Source organism: Acomys minous (assembly GCF_964271855.1).
Source record: "Acomys minous genome assembly, chromosome: 10".
Lineage (NCBI taxonomy): Eukaryota > Metazoa > Chordata > Mammalia > Rodentia > Muridae > Acomys > Acomys minous.
Window position 1 is genome coordinate 74,947,506 of NC_140491.1, and position 23,812 is coordinate 74,971,317.

A 23,812-nucleotide genomic window follows, 5' to 3' on the forward strand; every position below is an offset into this window, starting at 1 on the left:
TTAGAAGCCAGGTGTGGTGGCAAGATACTTATAATCTCAGTGTTGAGGAAGCAGAAATAGGATGACCCTGGGACTTGCTGGCTAGTCAGCCTAGCCTACTTGGTGATTTCCAGATCCTAGTGAGAGATCCTATCTCCAAAAAAAAAAAAAAAAGCAAGGTGGATAGCTCCTAAGAAATGACACTGAAGTTGGGCTCTGGCTAGCTCATACACACAGGTACATGCGTACATGCACACACTACAATGGAAGCTATTCAATGCACTTTATCTAAAGGAAATGAGTTACTCCAACAATGGTTCTATGAGCTACAAAGTATCCCCATTTCATACAGCACACAGAAAACACTAAGTGACAGGGGTTCCAAATACAATTAATCTACACATGGCTATATAGAAACAGTGAGAAAATAACAAAGTGCCAACCTGAAACCATTTGGCATGTCGAAGTGAAGCCAAGGCATTCAGACATTTCTGCCTGTCCAGTAAGTCCGGAGGGTCTTTCACCATTACATTTTCTAATAATAAAATAGGATAAAGGGAAACAGATACAGTTTGAAAGGGTGTTGTTAAGAAAACAGCAATAGCAATAAAAAGAAAGCAGCATTTGAGTAAAGTTATAAGACTCCCAAAAAATTTTATAATTTGGTTTTGTTGCTTCTTTTTAAGATTAAGTACACATTATTTACATAAATAGTCATCAGATTCTGTGCAAAAAATGCAAAAGGAATTCAGCAAAGGAATTAGTGACCACTGCTTCTGATTATCAATCCAGGATCTTATTAATAAACATGTGCACCATCATAGTAAACAAACTAAGTACACAACACTGCTTTCTTTGGCAAGCTACAAAGTAGGACATCTGGGAACAATAGCAATAAAGAAATTTTGATAACTCATCAGAATCTTTAACAGTTGGAGCTCTTATATAATAATGTTAGATAAGCTGAAAATATACTGCGTGTGACCAAAAAAGAAATTAATTGCTTGTGATCAAAAAGAAAATTAATTGCTTCTAAACAAACTCAATCACTAAATAATGACCATTGATGAGAACTCAAAAGCTACCTTGGGGTTGTTTCAATTATTTTTTTTGAGCCAAAATTTTACAACTACAAATATAAAATAAACATATTTCTTATTTATTGATCTCTTTTTCTTTAAGGCAGTTCATTACACACTGCTACCTAATCATGGACTTAAACATGATGAACAATAAAAACCACATATTTGAGATGTCACATAATAGTAAATACAAGTTTCTATTACCAAGTTAATTCTGCTAAGCTATTAAGTGGATTTTTCAATTTTTTAAATCTTGATGCATTATTTGAAAACATAATTCCAAAAAAGGATTCCTACAAAAAGCCCTAAATCAGATTTATTATTCTCTCGTAAGAGTGCTTTTAAGCCAAGAAGTTGTGGCACAACACCTTTAATCCCAGCACTGGGGAGGCAAAGGTAGGCATATCTCTGTGAGTTCAAGGCCAGCCTGGTCTAAGAGTAAGTTCCAGGACAGCCAGGGCAGAAAAAATTCTGTCTCAAAAAAAAAAAAAAGGGAGGGGGGGGAGAAGGAAGGCAGGGAGGGAGGAAGGGAGGGAGGGCAAGCTTTTCAGTGTAAGAGTCCCACCAACACTTTGTTTCAGTATTCCCATTAACAGCAGATATGGAGTGCACTGCATGGTTCAAGCGATGTAAATACTTTAAATGGTACACAAGAACATGGGTATTTTTTGGTTTCCTTAGTTATCAGTGACTCTACAGGGGCAAATCCAGTGTTTATTCTACTAGTTAAAATGTTACAAAACCTGAAGGCATAATGCCTAACTAAAAACACAAACAAAAGGAAGAACTGTGAGTTCCTTGTACTGCTGTGACACTAGAGGACGACTTTAGTGCTACACACTTATTTTCTGCCAAGTGAGCTTCACTGCAGATGCCTGCATTGTTTCCCATTAACCCTTGCCAACCAAAATCACAATGCTGGATCTCATTCCATTACTCATTTCTCCTCAAAAACTAGAAGCCTCAAAAAGAATTATCAATGTGGACTTGTTTATACATCCAAACAAATATGGTACTCCTGGACTTGTTTCTACAGACATAAATATACAAGTGAGTCATTTTAATGTTTTGTCATCAAATTGTTTAATTGTACTCAATACAAGCATTTGTGTAAAACTCATATAAAAGATAAAACCTGTCTAAATGAGTCACTAGAACTGAGAAGGCTGAGCCGACAAAGGCTGTCTGTTAAGGAGCATAATCCAAATTGCCTATTTTTTTCCTTCAATTTTTAAATTAACAGTTAAGTTTTATTCTACAACCTTATGGAGTCAAGATGTCAGAACGAGGGAGACAAAGGAAGAGGGGCAGAGGTAAGATGCAGGAAGCCAGAACTCTGTTCATCTCCCAATATTTTCTCCAATGATCAGAGATTGTTTGTAAGAAGTTTACCCTAATTGTGACATAGATATTTTTAGCAGAGACAAGAGAAAGACATTTTTGATGACTTCTTTCATGTCAAAATTAGATTAAAACCACAAATTCTTATTGGAAAAAAAGTCAAGACATCAGCTCGCTACAGACAGCCAACATTTGGAAACAAGAGATTTTACTAAGAAGAGATGAAAAACAGCACTGAGGATTTGCAGCAGATTCGCTTTATATCAACATCAAAATGGCCATTTTTCTTCATGCCCTGACAGTCAAAAGATCCAAAATGTTTTATTATTCATGAGGCTGGAAACAGCAGAACTATAACAATACACTGATCTTGAAAAGATTTTCATACTATGTTGATATATAGCATATAGCACTACAATGCTACTTAACAGTCCATGCTGTCTACTCCCTTTATATGGCTAATATATTTTTACATATTTTCACTGATTAAAAAAACCTCATTAACGTAACAATCACAAAACTGGTGCTGGGAAAACAATGTCACTCCTGACATAACCTCAATTTAAATATTTTAGGACTTTAACACAGGTGTGAGAGGTCTATGTGTGTTTGTTTCAACTTTATTAGGTAAGCAAAGATTCTTTTTTTTAAAGTCATCATTAATTCATTAAAAACAGCAGAAAGCACCTGCGTGCAATGGTGCACGCCTGTAATCCCAGCACTTGGAGAGGCAGAGGCAGCTGAATCTCTCTGTGAGTTCAAGGCCAGCCTGGTCTACAAAGTGAGTCCAGCACAGGAAAGGCCACACAGAGAAACCCTGTTTCAGGCCCTCTCCCCCACCAAAGAGCAGAAAGCCAGAGGCAGGTGGATGAATATCTGTATGTTCCAGACCAGCCTGGTCTACATAGTGAGTTCCGAGCCAAGGGAACATAGAGAAACCCTGTCGCAAAAAAAAAAAAAAATTTAAGTATACAAGTATGATTCATTTCACTTGCTTTATAAGAAACATAAGAAATAGCACAGGAAAATGGGCAAGTATTGACAAAAAAGTCAAATGCAAAGAAAAATGGGCTTTAAGAATGTTTTTGTAACCTACTATCAGGTTATGAAGGTACATGCAGCATTCTGAGCACTGGAAAAAAGACTATTATGCCTAACCTTGCTCATCTGGTTAAAGGTTAGATCAATGAACATCATTCTGCAGCAGGCAGTCAATTTTTCTCAGTGCCTTGTATGCAAAGTATCTGCCCCTGTTAACAGAACACTAATCTACAAAGGAAGAACAGGGGGAAAGGCAGACGTGACTGTGACTGTGTTATGTGTCTAGAACCTGGCTCTTCAAAAGTAAAATAACTGAGCTGGGGAATCATGGCAGCCTCCATGGAAATCTGGATGAAGCTGAGCTCTCGGCTCATCCTGACACAATTTTTTTACTATGTCTGAGGATATCCTGAAACCTCTTTTCTATCAATTCCTTGAAGCTTTCTGGAAAGACATGCCTAAGCTATTGTTCATGAAAAAATGACACGGTAATACAAACAGGTGGACGCAAGAAGCACTGTCCTCCTAGTTTGTCTAGTTATGCCACGAACAGTATCTTAGTGACAGTCAAGCACTGGACAGAAAATGACTATAGGTTTGCTCTGCAACAGTACATATCTAGCACATGGGGAAGGCAGGAAAATAAAGCCTGCAGCACCACAATTATGGACTGCAACAGTCTACTGTCCTGACCTTTACTAAGTCTACCATCAATTGGTGAAAAGAAACTCCAGGACAACTTCTCTGTCAAGCTCTGACTCTACCTTAGTACTGAGGACAAAAGCTGATTTTAGAATAAGCAAGAAAAGGCTCTACGTTCACTATCTGCTTGGTTTAAAATCACAATGTAAACATAATTTTATATACAATTTATCACCTCCCATAGCAAATACATTTCTAGTTTAAAATTACAAGCACCAAAGTTGAGGCTGTGTAATGATTGTCAGAAAGAAGGGGAGGGAAAAAAACAGCTTAAGTGTCCATGCAGTAATCCCAGGCAAGAATGGGAAAGAGGATTGATTCTATACTGGACTTTGTCAGGTTAGCTGAGCAAATATGATACATTCCTGCTTGTAACAGAGCAATAGTTACTTCCCTCCTAGGGTCAGTGTTACATTTTTAAATAAATCATATATGAGAAAATGTTTATAACATGGTGAGCCATAAAAATACCATAAAAGAAATATTATTCAAGCTGCCCATTGGCGGTATCGTTTTTATACACTGGACTGTGTTTTCTCTGCTGACTGAAAATTCACTGTACAGATTCATTTGTGATGGTCTCTGGTAACCTGCCTCTGTATCCTATGTGCTTAGGATAAGAGACAAGGGTAGGAGGAGGGGAAAAAAGATGTGCCTTCCACAGAGCATAAGCTACACAATAAGCCAACTCATGACTAGTACCACAGAGTATACTGTATATTCACTTATAAAAATGGATTTCAAGCATGGTTTGAAGTTCACTATATGGACAGATGTAGTAAGGCAGGCCAGTACTCCAGAGGCTAAGGCAGTACTCCAGAAGGTTCTCTGTGAGTTCAAGGTTATCCTGGTGTATCACGCTGGTGTACTTGGTGAGTTCCAGGCCAGCCAGAGCTACATAGTAAGTCCTTGCCTTGAAACAAACAAAAATAGCTTAGCTGTGTCAAGGTTTGGCTGTCTGACTCTAGGGTGCTCACATTACTCTCACTTTTGAGACAATTTGAGTAGGAGTAGTAGCTGAGTTGTTTCTGCAATTTCCTCCTTTGAATTTAGTTGTATACCTCACTGTATATAAAGTCTCTCACTGAAACCTGTGAACAACTTATTGTTTCTGTATTATCTATACTCTGAAATTAGGAAGCCTGCCCAGGGTCACACAACACTAATAAAGTGGAGAACTGAACACACAGATGTTATGCAGCAAGATCTGTGCTTTTTCTCCTATGCCATTTTTTTTTCTTTTAAGGAAATAAATAGTACAAGGCCTTCAAGTAAATAGAGTGTGTTAATATTGATAACATAGAAGTCTTATTTGTGACTTTAAAAAAAATCATTATGAACTCTTGATAACTTAGAACATAAATAGTTATATACAATTCTATACAGACAATATTAAAGATAAATTCCATGCCCTACCTAGTCCCAGTCCTCTGCCTCTGCCTGTTCTCAACCTTCCTTTCCTCTCATTTACATTTTGCTAAAATCATTCAGCAAGTTAAAAGAAGAAAGGAAAGTAGTTGGCTATGTATCTACTGTAAACTATGTATTTGGGAGTGGTAAAAGCATGTCAGAATACTTTGACAAAATGTCTCAGGGTGGAGATCAGGTGCTACAAGACATTATTTAACTTTAAGAAAGAAAGTAAAAAGAATGGAAGAAAAAGCTATCTTTCAGTACCAGGTATCCCTGAAAGGTAACTGTGCCTTGTGTCTCCACCCCATGGAGATGGAAAGAATTACGTCAAAGGAAACAGTAGTGTCTAGGCGAACAAACATTACATAATCCAGGATGCAGAAGCTCAATTATGCTAGATGCTCCAAACTGCCCAGGAATATATACAAAAAGGTATCTATAGCAAAGACCAGATTAGAAAAAACGAGTAAACTGTAAAATATCAAGTTGGTCACCAGGGCTGGGATATTAAAAGAGCAACAAAGTGAATCTTTCTGCCATCAAAGAGAGAAGTAACATATGTTAAACATTAGCTGACCCCTTCGCTTTACCTAATTCTCAACAAGCTGATGGATGAATCATCACATAGAGAGGCCTTTAGAACCTTAGTAACTTAAAACAATTAAATAAAGATTGTGCTTATTATTTGATACAAATCCCATTCTATCATTAATAGTGCTCCAGAAAGGCATTAATATACTAAAAGCCTCTCCGAACCAAAATCAAGGTTTTAAAAGCAACAGCTTAAGCCTGAGGGACTCAACACTGAAAGCTATGACAAAATCCCATGCGAATACACAATGCCCACAAGGGGAAAAAAAGCTTTTATTCCTGATACCTTCAAAGAGATAAAAGCAGGAGCAGATACAAACAACTCTCAATACAAAAATAACGTTTAGTAGCACCTATAATTAGAACTCTACATAGAAACAGTTGGTTTTGTGCTACAGGGTCAAGAAGAACACAGCTTACCATAATTAATATTTATCTTGATACACCAGAAATCAGAAATCCTAGATTTGCTGTTAAAAAAATTAAGCCATTTAAGAGACCAGTTCTTCTGAGGTGCTATAGACATGCTATATAAAGGGTAAAGTACAGGCATTAAACCCAACTATAGATTTAAAGTAATTTGAATATGACACAACAATGTTTTGTTTGTTTCATTTTTCAAGTCAGGGTTTCTCTGTGTAGCCTTGACTGTCCTGGACTCACTTTGTAGACCAGGTTGGCCTCGAACTCACAGTGATCCGCCTGCCTCTGCCTCCCGAGTGCTGGGATTAAAGGCGTGCGCCACCACACCTGGCCCATGACTCAAAAATGTAATTGGTTTCCGGTGACTATACTATTTCTGATTTTAGTTGACCACATGAGCAAACTCTCACCCCCTGAAAAAAAAAAAAAAAAAAAAAAAAAAAAATCTTTCTTTTAAAAGGTGGCCATCTAGTCTAGTTCCAGGATTCTATGATTCATGTCTAAGAATCAAAAATCTACACATGGTATCATTATCAACAATTTAAAGTAAACTAATAAACTGACCTATATTATTTTCTACTTTAGTGATACTTATGGTACACAATGAGATTTGTTGAAATCTGACAGACGAAAAATACAAGTATCCTACTGGCCCATATGTACAAGAGTGTCCCTAAAATTGTTGTGAGACTGGCCAGTTGGTCAAAAGTCCAACACAAGAGAACTATCACATGGCATGTGTCTTTGAAAAGGACTAAGAATACAAACTCACTCAACAAAATAAAAACATAGAAAATGAAGCTCAAGCTGGTAGCACACACCTGTAATCCCACCACTTGAGAGACAGAAGCAGGCATATCTCTCTAAGTCCAAGGCCAGCCTGGTCTACAAAGTGAGTCTAGGACAGCCAAGGCTATACAGAAAAACCGTGTCTCAAAAAAAAAAAAAAAAAAAAAAAAAAAAAAAAAAAAAAAAGCCAGGTGGTAGTGGAGCACGCCTTTATTCCCAACACTTGGGAGGTGGAGGCAGACAGATCTCCATGAGTTCAAGGCCAGCCTGGACCACAGAGTGAGTTCCAGGACAGCCAGAGCTGTTACACAGAGAAACTCTCTTGAAAAACAAACAAAAAAATTAAAAATTTAAATTAAAAAAAAAAAAAAAGCTCAGCACATCTCTGAACTTTTTAAAACTAATAAATAATTTCTCATTCTACATTTATGAGGATAACAATGTCATACAGTTATTATTTTTAACATATATCCTATTCAAATTGTTAACAGGTCAAAAGCTTCTCAAAAATTTACTGAAGGCCCACGCCTTTAATCTCAGCACTAAGAGACAGAGGTAGGTAGATCTCTGTGAGTTTCAAGCCATCCAACTCTAGATAGTGAGTTTTGGGCCAACCAGGGCAATGCAGTGAGACTCTTGTCTTCAAAATAAAAAGTGTGTGTGTGTGTGTGTGTGTGTGTGTGTGTTCACTGGTTCTTTTTCTTTATACTATAAACCAAATCTACATAGAAATAACAAATTACTAAACTTTACAAACGTATACAATTATTAGAAGTCAAACATACAAGTAAGTAATTTCTAAATCAGCAAATGAATTTAAAATAGTTCTGGTTTATACCACATCTGACCAGTAAGCTAGTGTAATAAAACAGGTTGGTTGATATCAATGACTTGAAGTTACACTAGAAAAAAGAAAGCAGATCCCCAAAGTGGTAGAAAAATTAAAGCACAGTTAAAGCTCACATGATAAACGCAAGTCTCTGAAAGTGCACTTTAAAATATCATCAGATGGCTTACACAAGCAAATGAAATCTGTGGCCTCCTAAATACCAAGGCATAATTAAGACAGTACTGAAAAGAGCTGTTACAGGGAAAAAAAAAAAAGAAAGAAAGAAAGAAAAAGAAACATATGTATGTGTATATATATATATACACACATGTACCTCCATCCTTCTTCTCCAATTCGTCCCTAATTAGAGGGGAAGTAAGTATCACCTTCAAAGTCAATGTTGGCTCTTTCGTGTTCCGAATTATAATGGATGCTTCATTTATACACTGTTCCACTTGGTATTTCTCTTCTGTCAGTTTCTGAAAGTCAACGAGATAACAAAAACACTCATTTAATCAAATTAAAGTCTCTAAAAGGGAACCCTTGTGCTAAGTTAGTAAATAATATTAACTATTAGTATCACTATGCCAAAAAGTCAAATAAGATCCACAACTATAACTAGTTCCTCAATTTGTGGATAACTTCTTTCAACTTAAGCAAGCTAATTCTCCATCCCTCATAAAAGAACCATAATGTCAACCATGTAGACAGTTATGAAATAATATTTAAAACTATTTTTCTTCCATGTAAAATGTCAATAAGCAGTATTATAGCAAAGTATAAATAAGTATTCTTGAAATTAGTATAGTAAATTATCATATAAATACAGATAAGCTGGAAATGTTCTCCAAAACAACAGTGGTGTTGACAGAATACAAGACTATAAAATTGTGAGTGAAAAAGATATCTACTTAAAAAAAAAAAGTCTGCTTATAGTCACCTAAAACAATGAGTATAAACAGTAGCCTTGTATAATTAAGATAGAAATCACTAAGAAACTATTTAGACTTATCATTATGAGATAAGCCAACTGGCATTCACAGGGAAATTTATATTGCTTCTTTTAACATACAATGAGATAAACATATAATCCTGAGGCTTTCATAAAATATTAAATGTACAATTAAAGTCCTTTCTTCTTCTTCTTCTTCTTCTTCTTCTTCTTCTTCTTCTTCTTCTTCTTTTCTTCTACTTCTTCTCCTCCTCCTCCTCTTCCTCCTCCTCATCCTCCTCCTTCTTTCGTTTTTTTTTAGATAAGGTTTCTATGTGCAGCCCTGGCTGTCCTAAAACTTGCTCTGTGGACCAGGCTATCCTCAAACTTAGAGATCCACCACCTTCTGACTCATAAGTGCTGGGATTAAAGGTGTGTGCCACCACAGCACAAGGCATTTCTTAATGATCAAGCTTAATATATGTTTACTGACATAAAATAGGCTAAAGAAAATAATAAAGGGTATGCTCTAAAAAAACTTATTTATAGTTTTTTTAACTACCATTTCAATATTAAGTACTTCAAAAAACAGCAAGAAAAAGAAAACTCAATGTTGAACAGAATTCAAAGAAGAAAAAACACACAATGAATGTAAGAACCAGAAGCAAAATAAACATTCATCTTGCCAATGAGGAAAAAAAAAATCATTAAAGTTATCTATTGAAGGGCTAGAGAGATGAGTTGGTCATACAGTGCTAACCACACAAGCACAAGGACTCAAGTTGGATCCCAGCACACATGTAAAACAATAGACAGGACAAGAGAGCTGGCTCGGTGGCTAGCACCACTTGCTGCTCTTGCAGAAGACAAAGGTTCAGCACTCAGCACCCACATGGCAGCTCACACCCATCTGTAACTCCAGTTGCAGGGGACCTGATACCCTCACACAGATATAAATGCAGGCAAAACATCAATGCCCATTAAAATGAAAAAAAATCATTTTAAAAACTGTTTTTAAAAATATCTATTGGAAAATAAGTCAAACTAAAAATTTCAATTATAATATACATCCAAAGTAAAAAACATTGTATGAATTTAGACTAAATTAACTTCAAAGATTACTGGGTTTGTCAACCTTTGCCTCCTTTGTTCAAAAAAGTTCTAAAACCACCCTAGTAGAGTACAGAGAGAGAGCAGAAGTAAACGGCTGGACTAGTTCTACAGTAAGTAGTCTGTAAGAAAGGTCCTGTCAGAGATTATCATTACACACACACACACACACACACACACACACACACACACACACGTACAGCGTAGTAGGGGATATGTGAAGGTCACACTAAAAATTATTTCCTGAAATATTAATTATATGTGTGGATTAAATAGAAGGAAATGTGTATACATGTGTATACTTTAATCAACATTGGTGGACAATTAAGATTGCACTTTCCAGTGAAATGTGCCTCCGCCCAAATATAGAAATCTATTTTAAATTGAAATACATGTCTCATAATATCTACCATTGGCCCTAAATGTTCAAGCTTTTTTCACCTCTTCTAACTCTTAGAAGACTTCAGAATGTTTTATATCTTTTTAGTCTTCTCCAGCCCTGAAAGCCCAAAGTTCCTAAAATTTGAGATGGTCTGCGAATGTATACCTTCTCTTGAGATTTTTTCCTGGAAAATTCACTAGATCAACAGTGACATTTTAAAACCGAGGTGCCCAGAAATAAAGATCCTAACTTGAGAAAGAAACATTTAGAGCTCAACAAGTAAAACCTGCACAGAGAAAGCACTAGTGTTTAGACAGAAGCTTTCAAATATGCTATATCTTCAAAGCTACAGAAATGATATGAGAATGGGAGGTGGTGGCCCATGCCTGTAACCCTAGCACTCAGGAGGAGGAAGAGGCAGCCAGATCTCTAAGTTCAACGCCAGCCTGCACTACAGAGCAAGCTCCAGGACAGCCAAGGCTACACAGAGAAACCCTGTCTTGGAAAAACAAAAATAAGAGGGAAGGAAAGAAGGAAGGAAGGAAGGAAGGAAGGGAGGGAGGGAGGGAGGGAGGAAGGAAACCAGAGAGGCAGTTTTAAAATAGTATGCGCACTCTCCGTTTTTTAAATGCTTTATGTATTTTTATTTAGTGTGTATGAATGTTTTGCCTGTGTGTATTAAGTCCACCACATGTGTGTAGTACCCACAGAAGGCAGAAGAGGGCAGTAGATCCCCTGGAACTGGAGTCGAAGATAGTTAGCTGTGAGCCACCTTGTGAATGCTGAGAACTGAACCCAGATTGTCTGCAAAGCAAGTATGCTTAACCACTGAGCCAGCTCTCCAGGCCGGCTTTATGTTTTCTTTCTTATGAGAATTAAACTTTAAAAGGGGGAAAGCAGGGAGGCACGACAACTTCAGTGGTTAAAGATGCTTGGTGCCAAGCCTCAGAACCTACATACACTGATTATTGCAAGTTGTCTTCAAAATTCCACAGGAAAGCAAATAAATAGCTGGAGGAAGAGTTATTTTGTTTGTTTGTTTTTAAGACTTGAAAGCAAAGGGAAGAATATTTTGGAAGGAGACCCTCGGTAGAAGAGGGAGAGTACAAAAGAAGGAAACAAATGGTTGAATAGATAAAACAAATAGTCTATATATATCAGAATAACCCAATCAAATCTTAGTATTGTTTTTGTATTTTTTAGCTTTATTTTTAAAACTTGCAAAAAAAAAATCACACCTAAATTAATCAAAACTAAAAACTGTTTTTTTAAAAGTATCTGTCTTATTTATAAAAAATACAAATTTAAAAAGAAACAAAGAGGGTTAGAGAGATGGCTCAATGGCTAGGAACAACTGGCTGTCTTCCAGAGGACCCAGGGTCTGTTGCCAGCACCCACAGTCAGTTCACAACTGTTCCAGGAGATCCAATGCCTTCTTCTGGCCTCCCATAAACATAGGCAAAACACACATATACATACATTTTTTTAAAGATGTATTTATTTATTATGTATACAGTGCTCTGCCTGCATGTACATACACCTACAGGACAGAAGAGGGCATCTGATTGGATTGTACATAGTTGTGAGCCACCAGGTGGTTGCTGAGAATTGAACTCAGGACCTCTGAAAGAGCAGTCAGTGCTCTTAACCTCTAGCTCCATAAATTTAAAAAAAGAAAAAATTTTTAAATATAGTTTTTCAAGAATAAAGGAAAGCAAGCATGGACGGACAGATGAGCATTCACATTCACCAACTCAAAAGTTTAGACTTGTAGGCGGACATCTATTTCTGTGACACAGATATGAAGACAGCCTAAAATACAAGTTACCAATAAACAGCAATCCAACAGAATACAAGTAACATAACTGCAATGAAAGACAACATCAGCTTCCTCATCAGTGTAGCACATATCTCTGGATAGGCTAACAAGGTGAGTCTTAGGGGAACCAGAGCCCAAGAGCATACCATCATTATAATTTTCTAGACCTAAGCCAATGGGAAAGTAATTTGGAAACCAAACAGAAATAGTGACTCTATTTCATAAACTTAACAGATGGGTAACTTTAAACTAAGTCTTAGGACCGGCAAGAAGGTTTATAAGCAAGTCAAAGTGTTTGGCATGTTACCTTGACAGGCTGAGTTCAGTCCCCAGAACCTGCATAAAGGTAAAAGAAGAAAACTAGACCCACAAAGCTGTCCTCTGGCCTCACATATGCAAACACACGCACACACACACACACACCCCAGTTAATAAATTAAAAACTTTAACCAAATCTTCAATTTTTTTTCCCCAAGACAGGGTTTCTCCGTGTAGCCATGGCTGTCCTGGACTTGCTTTGTAGATCAAGCCTCAGCAAGACATGCCTGAAAGGTTTAAGACTGTACATTAATGGCCTTATTCTGGTAAATATATGCGGAGTATAAATCACCAGAAATGTGGATTCCTCACTGACCAGATTATGCTGTTTTTTGTTTTGTTTTTTTTTTTAATACCTATCCCTGACTTACAAATTCTCAGGTGCAGTTCAACAGTACTTACCTGAATCTGAATAGGAAGGTTATCCTTGACTGTATTTAGCAGGGTTTCTGTAGGTTTGTCTTTGCACATTAAAACCAGCTCCAGGTCCATATCATCTTTAATCAGCAGGCCTTTTGCAACCAAGCCAATCCTCATTACACCACACAATGTTCGGCCACCTTGATCCCTACAAATAAAAGCCCATATTAATTTTTTAAATTAATTTATTTATTTATTATGTATACAGTGTTCTACCTGCATGTACACCTGCAGGCCAGAAGAGGGCATCCGATCTCATTACAGATGGTTGTGAGCCACCATATGGTTGCTGGGAATTGAACTCAGGGCCTCTGGAACAGCAGTCAGTGCTCTTAACCGCTGAGCCATCTCTCCAGCCCACATATTAATATTTCTATAACATTTTCCAAGCTACAGTTAATCATCATTGGTTTCCAGAATACCTACATAAATGGAAAAACTATTGTACATCCAGACATCCAAAAGACCATGCAAGTGGTCCCAACATGTTTTATTGTTTCTCTTTTTATGCTTACATGTTTACTGAAGAATAATATGACAAATAACCTGGAATAATAATTGGCACCCAGTAAATGTTACCTCACTGATTAAGTTCTAGATTATGTCCTTTTTTGTTTGGTTGGAGTTTTCTTTTGTTTTTGTTGTTTTGAGACCGTGTTTCTCTATGTAGCCTTGGCTGTCCTGGACGTGCTCTGTAGACCAGGCTGGCCTCAAACTCAGAGAGATCCACCTGCCGCTGCCTCCCAGTGCTGGGATTACAGGCGTGCACCACCACCCAGTGTTAAGTTCTAAATTATAATCATGATGTTTGATCTTACCACCCCACAGGTAGAAGACAGCACAATTGAGCAGGGAAACTAAGTCCTTATTCAAAAGTCCTGATCTTAAATAATTTGAGGGCTGGAGAGATGGCTCAGAGGTTAAGAGAACTGGCTGCTCTTCCAAAGGTCCCAAGTTCAATTCCCAGCAACCACATGGTGGCTCACAACCATCTATAATGAGATCTGATGCCCTCTTCTGGCTGCAGGCATACAAACAGGTAGAACACTGTATACATAATAAATAAATATTTTTTTAAAGAAATAATGAATTTGAATATAAGTTACTAGAAAGTAAGCAAACCAATATAATAAATTACTTAGAATGGTTCTAACATTCCTAGTCATACAAACTGTGAGACCTATTGTCACTTATTTGGCTTTGGAGTCAGCCTGTAAGAGAGCACAGACAGGAGGATGTGCAAGAGTGCTTCGTCTCACTTATATTCACATCCTTTGGGGCACTGATCATGGTCCAGGAGCACAATACATGTGTCTATGGAGCACAGCTCTAACCCTGAAAGACACATCAGCCCCTGCTTTACAGAGTAAAAACAGATCTATTCTGTACTCCTTGAGCTCAACCATGTAGGAAGAATCACAGACAACATTGGGGGAAAAAAGCATTAGAAGATGCAAAAGGACCTTCCATGAAACATAGACTCAAAAATAAGAGTAGAGAGGGGCATGTTGTCTACATCTGTTTATATGTTAAACTACAATTTTTCAAAAATTTGAAAAAGCAACATAAATCTGCTTTTATACAATTTAAATCTGGATGCCATCAGTGACACAACCACTAGAAAATATAATTAGCATGAGCTCCAAATTAAACAATTAATATTTTAAACCACCAAATCTGAGAAAAACCGATTACTTACAAGAACCTACACACTGAGACACAATCCAGTGTACAGTTTTATGTAACAGTCAATTGCCACACTCTTCGGTATGAAGCTCACTGCTCATCGTGATCTGAAGGAAAAGGCTGCACTATCTTTCAGTACAGACCCTCTCCTACTCCTCCTTGTCTACATATCACAGTGATGTAAAAGGAACTGAAAGCTGAAGGGAAATTTTGGAGCCTCTATTTTCCACTTGCATAAGTCATAGCTAACAGAATTTTTTACACCTATAAATATGATACGACAATTCAAATGACTTCATTTTTCAAAGTAGGTATAGAGTTACTCTAATCACAGTAACAGTGCTCAAAACAGTACCTCCAAACTGGCATGACATACAATCTCATGATCTGATCACAGGCAGCACAGTGGTTTCATCTTATGGAACTACTATGGCTACCTTACAACACTTCTCTTGTAACTGTTACAAACCTGGCTTCCTTCCATTAGTCCTTCCTTTTACAAGTAACAAAAATGTACATTAACAATATGCAGCATAGATGCTGATATAGCCTATGAACTAACAAGGTAAACACAGTTAACACTGCTAGTACATTTTTCTATATTCTTCTATAGCATGATTTCAAAATGTCTAACAGAAACAATGTTTGTTTTGTTTTGTTTTGAGATAGGGTGTCTCTATGTAGTCTTGGCTGTCCTGAAGCTTACTATGTAGATGAAGCTGCCCTCAAACGCAGAGATCTGCCTGCCTCTGCCTCCCACTGGGACTAAAGGCATGTGCTACTATGCCCAACTATAAACAGTATTTTAATGACTTCCTTGAAATAAAAAACAGTATTTATTTTGTAATTTAAAAGGCTGAATCAACACAGCAAATGATGTATCATAACTCTCAAATATTGGTATATTTTCAAAAGGGGTCCTAAAAAAAATATCTTCTTTTTCTGATTTTACTCATTATACCTCCTTACTTTCCTATAGAATTTAACTCAGGGAAAAAAGTGCCATCAAACACTAACTTTCTTGGTTATGTTACAAATGATAAAATTCAAAGAACAGCCAGCACATCACCAACTCAATCCAGAGGATCCACCAGCTCCCCTGGTCGAAGCTTGACAAAAGATATGCAATACTCACTTGGGATAGTTTTCCCCAGCCTCGTCTTTCTTTACTTCCGTCTCCCCTTCAGTTTTTGTGCCTTTATTTGACTCATCCAGCCAATCTGAGACATGTTTAAGAGCACATTCAACAGTAGACACCATATTTTGAACAGCTTCAAGTTCCTCCGGAGATGGATAGATTGTTGAATGTTTCACCATAACATGGCGATCATCATTGGCAAAAGACCTAATAGATCTCTGTTAGAAGGAAGAGAAAAAAAGAAAAAATTAAAAGGAATGTCACCTCATAAGGATAACATGAGTATATTTTAAGTCAGCATAGCACCAACTGACAACCACTGTAAAGCAGTTAAAGTTCAAACAATAAAAGCATGTTCCTGAGTGGGAAGTAAACTCCTATTTTATTAAACCTCACACCCAAAACAGAAGGCATTTCACATGGCAGGGCTCACAGTCACACTATACACACTTTGTCTTTCGGCTGAACCTGTGGCTTTCTGATCGCCCCCAACCCTACCCACTCTCCACTACCCTACCCCGCCAAATCATCATCTAGAAATGAATGATGGTGACTCACAACAGGACACCCAGACAATTCCCACCTCCCGAAGTACTAGAAATTCTCACAACTTTAATGTAGACCATATAAGCAGGGCACAGTGACACACATCTATAATTCCAGCACTGGGGAGGCAGAGGCAGGTGGATGGATCTCTGTTAGTTCAAGGTCAGCTTGGTCTACAGAGAGAATCCAGGACAGCCAAGGCTATGTGTTAACAGACAAACTCTGTCTCAAAAAATCAAAAAGAAACAAAAACAAAATTAAGACCATATAATAAGAGTAATAATACAAGATACAAATTTATAGTATGAACTATGGAAAATACTACAAAGTATTTCTATAAAGTTTTTATGTATTTTATATATATATACATATATACATATATATATGAGATTAAGATATAAGACTGTAAAAACTATAATTACAGCAAAATTATACTCTGCTAATAGCAGATAATTCAAAAGGCAACACAAAGTCACAATGTTGTTATTGTTGTTTTCTTTCTGTATTTTCACAAAAAACTAAAAGGGAAAACCCCAAGTTAGCTTTTTTGGGGGGGAAGGACCACAATTCTGATATAAGATATTATAAAAATTTCATTTCCAAAAAAGCAAATTGGGGCTGGAGAGATGGCTCAGTGGTTAAGAGCACTGGCTGCTCATCCAAAGGTCTGAGTTCAATTCCCAGCAACCACATGGTGGCTCACAACCATCTATAATGGAATCTGATGCCCTCTTCTATCTGATGCTCTCTTCTGCCATGCAGACATACATGCAACAGAGTGCTTATATATACAAAAAAGCAAACTGAATATTTTCAAACCTTGGCATAATATTAAATCAAATCAACATTTTTAAAAAAAAATAACAGTATCACTGGACGTGGTGGCACACATCTTTAATCCCAGCACTCAGAAAGCAGAGGCAGGCAGATCGCTGTGAGTTTGAGGCCAGCCTGGTCTACAAAGAGAGTCCAGGACAGCCCAGGCTACAAAGAGAAACCCTGTCTCAAAAAGCCAAAACAATAAAAAAATAAAATAAAAATTTAAAAAACAGTATCATTCTTTCTAAGCAATATATTTCAAAATATACTGATTACTATTATTGTACTTTTTCTCCTAATTTACACTGTCTTTTAAACCCTCTCACTTACTTAGGGAAAAAAATTATACAATATCCTCTAAAAACAAAATTTTGTGTGGGGGGGGGGGACGGGACACACACACTCAGCAAATCTTATGTAGGTACCAGGCTGGTGAGATGGCTCAGCTGGTAAAAATGCTTACAACCAAGTCTGACAACCTGAGTTTAATTCATGGGACCCACATAGTAGGGGGGAAAAAAAAAAAGGACTCAACTTCTCTTAAGTTGTCCTCTGACATTCATACATATGCCATGACAAGAAAATTCTCTCTCCTCTCTCTACCGCCCCCCCGAAAACACACACTCTCATCTCTCCCCCCTCACTCATACACACACTACACAAAAATACAATTAAAAAATATAAGGACCTTTACATCAGAGATAATTACCTCATCTAACATCATGAATTCGAAATCTAACCTCTCACAGAAACCAAACCTTCCTTGATATTCATTTTAACATTCCTTAGTATAGCTGACAAATCTATTATTTTAAAAGTATGTAAGTACTACCTTTGGACCCAAAACATTCACATTGTAGAAATTCCTCCACCATTCATGTCACCAGATAAAAGCCCTATACAAACTAATTTTCATGAGAAAGAGATCTGAACTTCATGTAAAAGTCTAGATAGAAAGTATTTCATTTTAAGTGCAAGATTACTGAGCTATATTGGTTTGTTAATGCCAGTTTTAGTATAAAATATTATTAGGAAGCATTCCTTCTCTTTGTCACTAGCATGAGGCTTCAACAGGTAGCTTCTAAACCTTCTCTTATTTTAAGATTTGTTTATTAATTTTACATGGATGGGTGCTTTGCCACACAGCATGTATGCCACATCACATGCATGCAGTACCAAAGAAAACCAGAAGAGGGCATTGGATCCTCTGGACCTGGAGTTACAAATGGTTTTGAATCACCATGTGCTCCCTAGCTCCCTATCTTTTCTTCAACAGTAGAGCAACCCTATTTATCTGAGGAGACTGAAACCAATACAAATATTAACATTTCCAAATTTACATTATATAATAATCTATAACTAAAAAAAGAAAGAAATATCAGTCATCACCCACCATGGTTTCCTATGGTCTTTTAGCTTCTTTTTCCGATCCTTTTCTCTCTTTCTTGTCGTCTTCACTAGACACTGTTTTGTGTGACAGTACCTCCTCATATGCCTGAATCCCCTGACTGCTCAACGCCAAATATAAGCAAGGATGTTTGAAAATTGTTCTCTGGAATACACCTGTAAGAAAAAAGAAAAATAACTTTTAAACTTGTCTACAATTAGTTTCAAGAACCCATAAACATGAACCATGTGGATTAAAAAAAAAGAATTCTTTACAGAAAAAAAATTACCTTATCTCTTTTATTATTTGTTTGTTTGTTTGTTTATGTATTTGTGTGTGTGTGTCACATTTATGTGGGCACTCAAGGAAGCCAGAAGGCAGCTTTGGATCCCTTGGAGCTCAAGTTACAAGTAGTTACAAGCTACATAGGTGCTAGAAACTGGATATAAGTCCTCTGGAAGAGCAGAACTTGCTCTTAATCACTAAGTCATCTCTTGAGGCCCTTACTTTTTAAGTAATACATTATACTAAATAAAAATTGGCTTGGGTCCAAAAGTCTAAGTGATATGGGCAGAAAAGCCACCCTCCTGGTAGTTAAGTTACACTGTGGTGACTAGATCCCTAGCCCTTCCTGACATAAATATATTTACAAAGGCAGACTCACCCAAGAGAAACCACCTTAAAAAAGCAATACTGGTACTGATGGTAATATTTCATTCAATTAACCATCAGATTTACAATAAAAAATTGGTACTTTATCAGACCTACATGAAAACTGAATGCAAAAAGCATCTTAATAGTAACAATACCACTGACTTACCATGATACTTTCCCACTTAAAACTGCCATTAGACTGACAGTACATGTTGGCATAATGGTTATCCTTTGTTTTTAGAATTAAAATTCAGAATGCTTTTCTGGCTGTCTCCTTAACTCAAAAACAAAACAAAACCTCAAGCACCCCCTTAACCTGGACATTAACCATGACCTAGACTTGAAAAGTCACTACATTTATGCCTCTGTTACTTCCTTGCTGCTAGATATCACTCTCCATTTCCCCTGAATGGCCTGCAGAAACCTAATAATCATTCCACTGCCTATTCTAGTTCATGAGATTTTATTTTACTACAGGTAAAAAATAATAATAAACTGTGAGGGTAGGTAAAATATATCCCAGCTATACAAACAAATAGGGGCTAGATCAAGACAGATCCTGTGTATTAACAGTGTCACTATCAAAACAAGAAAGCTATGAGATTCAGAACAAATAGCTTCCTCATCTAAGCAGCAGTCTTTAAGGGTGCTTCAAATATAGAAATTCTCTCAATATTATTGTCAGTAATAGGTTTTTTAAATTATTATAGTTGCTTTCATAAACAATAAAATTCTTTTTTGGACTTCTGGAATTAAGACATTTAATATTTACATGAAAACATAGACCTATAACTAAACTCAAATGATCTACATACACAACTATTCCTATAATTGGTTTACAAAATCTCCCTGAAATTAAAAAAAAAAATTTGACAAGAGACACAGGACACACACAGGTTCAAACAACATGTGATTATTGCAAATATTATATGACAAAGAGAATGCACAAGTACTACTAAGACATAACTTCTTGGAAGGAGATTTTTTTTTAGGGGGGGGGGTTCGAGACAGGGTTTCTTTGTGTAGCCTTGGCTATCGACTTATTCTGTAGACCAGGCTGTCCTTGAACTCACAATGATCCACCAGCCTCTGCCTCCCAAGTGCTGGGATTAAAGGCGTACACCACCACACCTGGCTTGGAAAGAGGTCTCTTGAAATGTTATTTTCGGTAAAACTGTAACATTCATATAAAACGCATGGAGTCTAGTCTTCAGCAACCTCCCATTTTCAACACTATTTTATTCTAAGGGACATAGCTGTGAATCCAGTAGCTAAAAAAGATTGCTTTGTGTTCAGTAAAAACTAAAAGTCTATGCAGGCTGGAGGGGTGGCTCAGGCAGTAAGGGCTAGGCTCACAACCAGAAAGTTTAAACTTTACTCTGTAAAAAGGTGAAGCCATTAAACCAACAAAATTGGGAAAGAAGACTAAAAGCAAACAAAGCAGTAACAACACTACAAGGAAACTTCTGATGTTTCCAAGGAATCCTGACCATTGACTTGGCAGTTGTTTTACACAAAGAGCAATTCTTCTGTGCACACAAGAACCCCTAACAACTTCTCAGTGTAACAACATAATACAATAACTGATAATAAAAGCACTGTTTACAAGGTCACATTGGTGGGGGGAAAGCATAAAATGAACTTATAAATCAATTCACAGTTTACAAATGAAATAGAATAAAAAATTAAGGTCACACCACTAACCAGGTACAAGGCAGCATTTTACAGGTATGTCCAACATGGGTCACATGCATCCACATACTTGCACATGTTTTATTTTTAAATCTCGTGGGAGACAGAGAATGGAAAGAAGAGACCACTTAGGAGGCTTAGTGATTAGTCTAGCAGCATAGAGACTTCTCAGTATTTTCAAACTTGAGATGTTGGAGTCTGTGTGATAAAGTGGTATAGGCTGTAAAGAACTACAGAACACCCTCATATACTTTACATCATCCCTAGATAATTTATAATACCTAATATGATGGAGATCCTATATAAATCATTCTTATACTGCAGTATTATACTGACAAGGAAAAAGTCTGTACATGTGAACCATAATTTTTTTCTCTCAACCTCAAAGGTTCTGACCTATACACTTAGCTTAAGAATGTACAAGGTACATAGAATTTAGGACTAAAGTCAGAAGTAGAATTTTTAACACATTTTGGGATATTTACTATATATCCAAGGAGGCAAGCTGGATATGGAGACAGACTTAAGAGGTCTAAATTAGGAGCCAGGCAGTGGTGGCACATGTCTTTAATCCCAGCACTTGGGAGGCAGAGGCAGGTGGATCACTGGGAGTTCAAGGCCAGCCTGGTCTACAAAGTGAGTCCAGGACAGCCAGGGCTACACAGAAAAACCCTGTCTCGGGAGGAAAAAGTCTAAATTAGTAAATATGGGACTGGAGATATGGCTCAGCCTTTAAAAGCTAAGCTGACAACAAAAAAATATGATTTTGTAAATATGGCAGTTTCCAGTGAAACCAGAAGATTCCACAAAAGTGGATATACAAGATAAAATTATTGGGGGGGGGGGCGCAGGCGTGACCTGAGAAGTAGAATGAAAAGTGAGAACTGTGTCATTCAGAAACAAAGTATAAGCAGCACAGAAGATCTAAAAGCAGGACAATAAAAGCAGTGGGTGAGTGGAAATCCTGAGGTGTGTGGTAAGTGTGGTTTCCCTATACAATTTAAATTCACCCTGGGATCCAGATTTTGGATTTCCTGCCTCAGCATCCCAAGTGCTAAGATTACAAGTATGCACCAACACACATGGCTAAAATCCTTAATTTTAGTCTTTGTTTTTTCAACTATGAATGTTTACTTATTCAAATATAACTCTTTGGTAGCCCTATATAGACACCACTGAATGAAGTAGTTTTGCCATAAACAGGAATTCAGCCTTCTTTCTGTACCACTCTACCCCAACACTTCTGTCTATGCTTGGGGAAAACTCTTTTGAAAACCTCAGGCTCCTCTTCAAAACTTCAATGACTTTACCTAAGCAACTGCATCCACTCAGCAAGAATGGCATCCACCAAGGTCTTTTATGGCAAAATCCTAACAGCATTCTCTCCCTACCATTTCTCATACTACTGTAATTCCAGGCCATACAGTACAAATTATGTTATTTGACATAGTTGGGTCAATTCTCTTCTCACTGTCCCAGGATAATGCTCAGATTCACTGATACATGTTCAGCTCTATTCTCATCACGAATCTTAGAATTTTAAAACCACAAAGATGGCCTTTCTAAAACTCTGGCCTGTTATTTTATATTCCTGTCCTCTACAGATTTCATTTCTTTCCTTTTTTTAGATAACTACTCTCCATCAGGCCAGGACTTATAATCTAGCATGGCTAACATTTCTTCACAGTTCTTCATGCCCTCACTTCTATCCTTACCTAATTCAATTTTTAATATTCATCATTTGAAATTCACATCAGCAATTCCTTTCCTCACCTGTGAAATAAAATAGCAGCCCTAGTTAAATCCAACCCTCTCAGCTATATCATCAGTAACCTTCAGCAGCTGAGAATGAGAGGAGTAGGAGTCTCACAGGCAAGCTAATGGTTCTTTTTCCACCCCCAAGCCCAAGACAAGCCCTGGCTGTCCTCAAACTTGATGCGCCACCACTGCCTGGCTATTAATGCCACCCCCATCCCACCGCCGCCTTTACGTCCTGACCACAGGCCCATCTCTCCTCACCTCCCAGCCCCACCCTCCCCTCTCTCCCATCCCCCTCCCTTATTCCTCAGAAGAGGAGCCATACTTCCAACCCACCCCAGCTCATCAAGTTGCATCAGGAACTGTGCATGTTTCTCTTCCCCTGTGGCCTAGCAAGGCAGTCACACCAGAGGGAAGTGATAAAAAAAAAAAAAAAAAAAAAAAAAAGCAGGCAACAAAGTCCATGTCAGAGGAAGCCACTACCTTACTAGAGGACCTACATGAGGCCTGTTCTGTGCATTGGCTACATCTTTGTTAGGGGACCTAGGTCCACTCCATGCATGGTCCTTGGGTGATGTTTTAATCTCATCAAGCCCTCTGGGGCCTGATTAGTTGGCTCTATGTCTCCTCCAGGTCCCTTTTCTCTTCCCCCCACTTTTTCATAACATTCCCTATGTTTCACCCCATGTTCGGCTGTGAGTCTCAGCATCTGTTTCAAAGCACTGCTGGGTGGAGCCCCTCTGAGGACAACTCTGCTAGCTTTAGACTTCAAGGACTCAATAAGAGTTCCCTCAAACAGAGGTGGTGCTACACTCTTGGGAGTATTTAATAATTATATTTAAAATGCAAAATCTGTGGCTGGAGAGATGGCTCCAAGCATTGGGTCTACTTAAAGAGGAGGAATTCAGATCCCAGCAGCTTACCCCACCACCACCACCACCTGTAATTCCAGCTCCAGAGAA

At 37.5% G+C, this 23,812-nt stretch overlaps 1 protein-coding gene across 6 annotated transcripts in view; it reads right to left on the bottom strand.

Moving 5' to 3' along the window:
* Positions 1 to 18,912, bottom strand: part of STRBP (spermatid perinuclear RNA binding protein) — a 74,710-nt gene extending 55,798 nt beyond the window's left edge. For all 6 annotated transcript variants that reach the window (XR_014782488.1, XR_014782489.1, XR_014782490.1 and 3 more), the window contains exons 1-5: positions 18,753 to 18,912; positions 15,992 to 16,212; positions 13,153 to 13,318; positions 8,525 to 8,669; positions 423 to 514 (exon numbers count right to left, since the gene is read on the bottom strand). Coding sequence is in view for 3 of the 6 variants with exons in the window: in XM_084798469.1 (XP_084654595.1) it covers positions 423 to 514; positions 8,525 to 8,669; positions 13,153 to 13,318; positions 15,992 to 16,212; positions 18,753 to 18,755 (627 nt within the window). In the remaining 3 variants the exon portion in view is untranslated. The remainder of the gene's footprint in view (positions 1 to 422; positions 515 to 8,524; positions 8,670 to 13,152; positions 13,319 to 15,991; positions 16,213 to 18,752) is intronic.
* Between the last annotated feature and the right edge of the window lie 4,900 nt (positions 18,913 to 23,812).